This window comes from Arachis ipaensis, chromosome B08 (genome assembly GCF_000816755.2).
Source record: "Arachis ipaensis cultivar K30076 chromosome B08, Araip1.1, whole genome shotgun sequence".
NCBI classification, from domain to species: domain Eukaryota; kingdom Viridiplantae; phylum Streptophyta; class Magnoliopsida; order Fabales; family Fabaceae; genus Arachis; species Arachis ipaensis.
Window position 1 is genome coordinate 54238340 of NC_029792.2, and position 3026 is coordinate 54241365.

Here is a 3026-nt window from a genome sequence, read left to right on the forward strand (position 1 = left end):
TCTAAGTTGAACCTCCATGCCTCCAACCCCTTCTCCCCACTATATATATCCGGTCTCTCACTCCCCTCATCCCTCAACTTTCTCACTCACAAACCACCTCTCTCAAACAAAACATAGAAAAGCAAAAAACATTCTTAAACAAAAAAAATTACACACACACACACTAATCCAAATTCCAAATTCAAAACTCATACAACATTAATAGAGCAAGTTTTCAATATTCACCCCTGCTACTTACTTGCTTACTCTCACACTCACATCACTACACTTTCAAAATAGAGCAACCATGGCAGCAACTTCAAACACATGGATCAATACCAAACTTCCATCATCATGCTCCTCTTTAAAAGGTGCATCATGTTCACCTCAAACACCATCCTCATTCACTATCAGGAGTAACAAGAGGAGGTCTAATTACAATAAAATCAAATGCTCACTCCAAACACTCCACTTCCCAAAACAGTTACAACCAACCACAACAACAACAAAACCAAAACCAACAAAAGAAAATAAAACCGCATCCACAACCACAACCACAACCGCAGCTCCGGTTAAAGACTTGAACCTTATACAAAAGGCGGCCGCGATGGCAATAGACTTCGCGGAATCCGCCTTAGCCTCCCACGAGCGCCAACACCCGCTCCCAAAGACCGCGGATCCCCGCGTTCAGATCGCCGGAAACTTCGCACCGGTGCCGGAGCATCCCTCGACTCACTCCCTCCCAATCGCCGGGAAACTCCCGGAATGCATTGACGGAGTCTATGTCCGCAACGGTGCCAATCCGATGTACGAGCCCCTCGCCGGACACCATCTCTTCGACGGCGACGGCATGGTTCACGCCGTGAAATTCCACAACGGCTCTGCCAGCTACTCCTGCCGGTTCACCGAAACAAACCGCCTCGTCCAAGAGAAATCCCTCGGAAAACCGGTGTTCCCGAAAGCCATCGGAGAACTCCACGGTCACTCCGGAATCGCTCGCCTCCTCTTGTTCTACGCCCGCGGCCTCTTCGGCATCGTCGACGGTAAAAACGGAATGGGCGTCGCAAACGCCGGTCTGGTCTACTTCAATAACCGCCTCTTGGCGATGTCCGAGGATGATTTGCCTTACCACGTGCGCGTCACGCCAAACGGGGATTTAAAAACCGTTGGCCGTTACGACTTTAACGGCCAACTGAAATCCACGATGATCGCACATCCCAAAGTGGATCCAGTCTCAGGCGAACTCTTTGCTCTAAGTTACGACGTCATTTCAAAGCCTTACCTAAAGTACTTCAAATTCAATAAGGACGGAACGAAGTCGAAGGACGTTGATATTCCGTTGAAGGTCCCAACGATGATGCACGATTTCGCGATAACCGAGAATTTCGTGGTGGTACCGGACCAGCAGGTGGTTTTCAAGCTTGGCGAGATGATGAGGGGTGGATCACCGGTTGTTTACGACAAAGAGAAGGTCTCTAGGTTTGGGATTCTTGACAAGAATGCCACCGACTCAGACGGTATCCGGTGGATTGAAGCGCCAGAGTGCTTCTGCTTCCATCTATGGAATGCGTGGGAGGAGAAAGAAACTGATGAGGTTGTTGTGATTGGATCGTGCATGACCCCTGCCGACTCCATTTTCAACGAGTGCGATGAGAATTTGAAGAGTGTGTTATCGGAGATAAGGTTGAACTTGAAGACAGGGAAATCAACAAGAAAGGCTATAATCCGTGAAGAAGAACAGGTGAACTTGGAGGCAGGGATGGTGAACAAGAACAAGCTTGGAAGGAAGACACAGTTCGCATACTTGGCACTCGCCGAGCCATGGCCTAAGGTGTCTGGTTTCGCCAAGGTTGATCTGTCCAGCGGCGAAGTAAAGAAGTACATGTATGGCGGTGAGAAATTCGGCGGTGAGCCGATGTTTCTTCCTCGATCGGCGTCGTCGGAGAGGGAAGACGACGGTTACATTCTTGCATTTGTTCATGACGAGAAGGAGTGGAGGTCTGAGCTTCAGGTTGTGAATGCAATGACTCTGGAGCTTGAGGCTACAATTGAGTTACCTTCAAGAGTGCCTTATGGTTTCCATGGCACATTCATTCAATCCAAGGATCTCCGGAAGCAGGCTTGATTATTTTCCGTTGAGACCTTCCTTTCTTTCTTTCTTTCTTTATTTGCTTTTAGATCCTTCTTTCGTGTGAGCGAGGGGAGATTTTTACCTGTGGGATTGTTTGCAGATATGTCCCCGGAATCTCCATCCTCTCTGTTATTTTCAAGCAGAAGTAGAGGCTCATGTTTCTCTCTGCATTCTTTTTCCTTTTTTTTTTTAATTATTCTTAAGTTTGGGGAGTTTTGAGTGAGAGGTTTTGGGGGACCATAGCTTGTAGCTTTTGGGTGTAGTATAGCAAAATGAAAGCTCAGCTGGGTCTCTGCTTATTCTTTCACTTAAATTTTAGATGTCATGAAAAAGTCTTGAGGGAAAACAACAAGTTGTGTGTATATCACAATATAGATTATTATGTGATATATGATATTGTGTAAATTTCTGTCCAGCACAGGTTTCTGTTGTAAATATATCAGAAATAACAGTAATTTCACTTCTTCTTTTAAATCCATGTTTGCTACCTGTTAGTGTCTAGAATATAATATCTTGATTTTTGACTTCCTTCTCGTCCTAGTGATGTGTAGGATTTTGAGAAACCGAACCCAGAACAGAAAAGGAAAATTAAAGAAGAAAAAATAAAAAATAAAAACAAATAAAAGTGAATGCAATGTTCACGACTTAGGTGCCTTTTTAGTTGATGTAGCCTATATTTCAGGAAAGGATACATTAAAAAAATCAGTCTCCAATTACAATAGTTTTGTGAATCTATTCATTATGTGGAGATACTCAAACTCAATAATGTCCCTTAGTATAAGGTTTTAACAATTTAATTTTTATGAAAGTGTAGAAAACAAACAATAATATATGGAGACACTAAAAAATTAACTCAAATGGTTTAAATTTATCTTATTTAATATTTATTAATTTTAGTGATAATTAATAATATTAA

The 3026-nt window shown here is 43.5% G+C and overlaps 1 protein-coding gene across 1 annotated transcript; it reads left to right on the forward strand.

Annotated features, from left to right (window-relative positions):
- LOC107613693 (9-cis-epoxycarotenoid dioxygenase NCED1, chloroplastic) lies at positions 56-2584 on the forward strand. The gene has a single exon (XM_016315801.2). The coding sequence runs from the start codon at positions 287-289 to the stop codon at positions 2102-2104; it is 1818 nt and encodes a 605-aa protein (XP_016171287.1). The 5' UTR covers positions 56-286; the 3' UTR covers positions 2105-2584.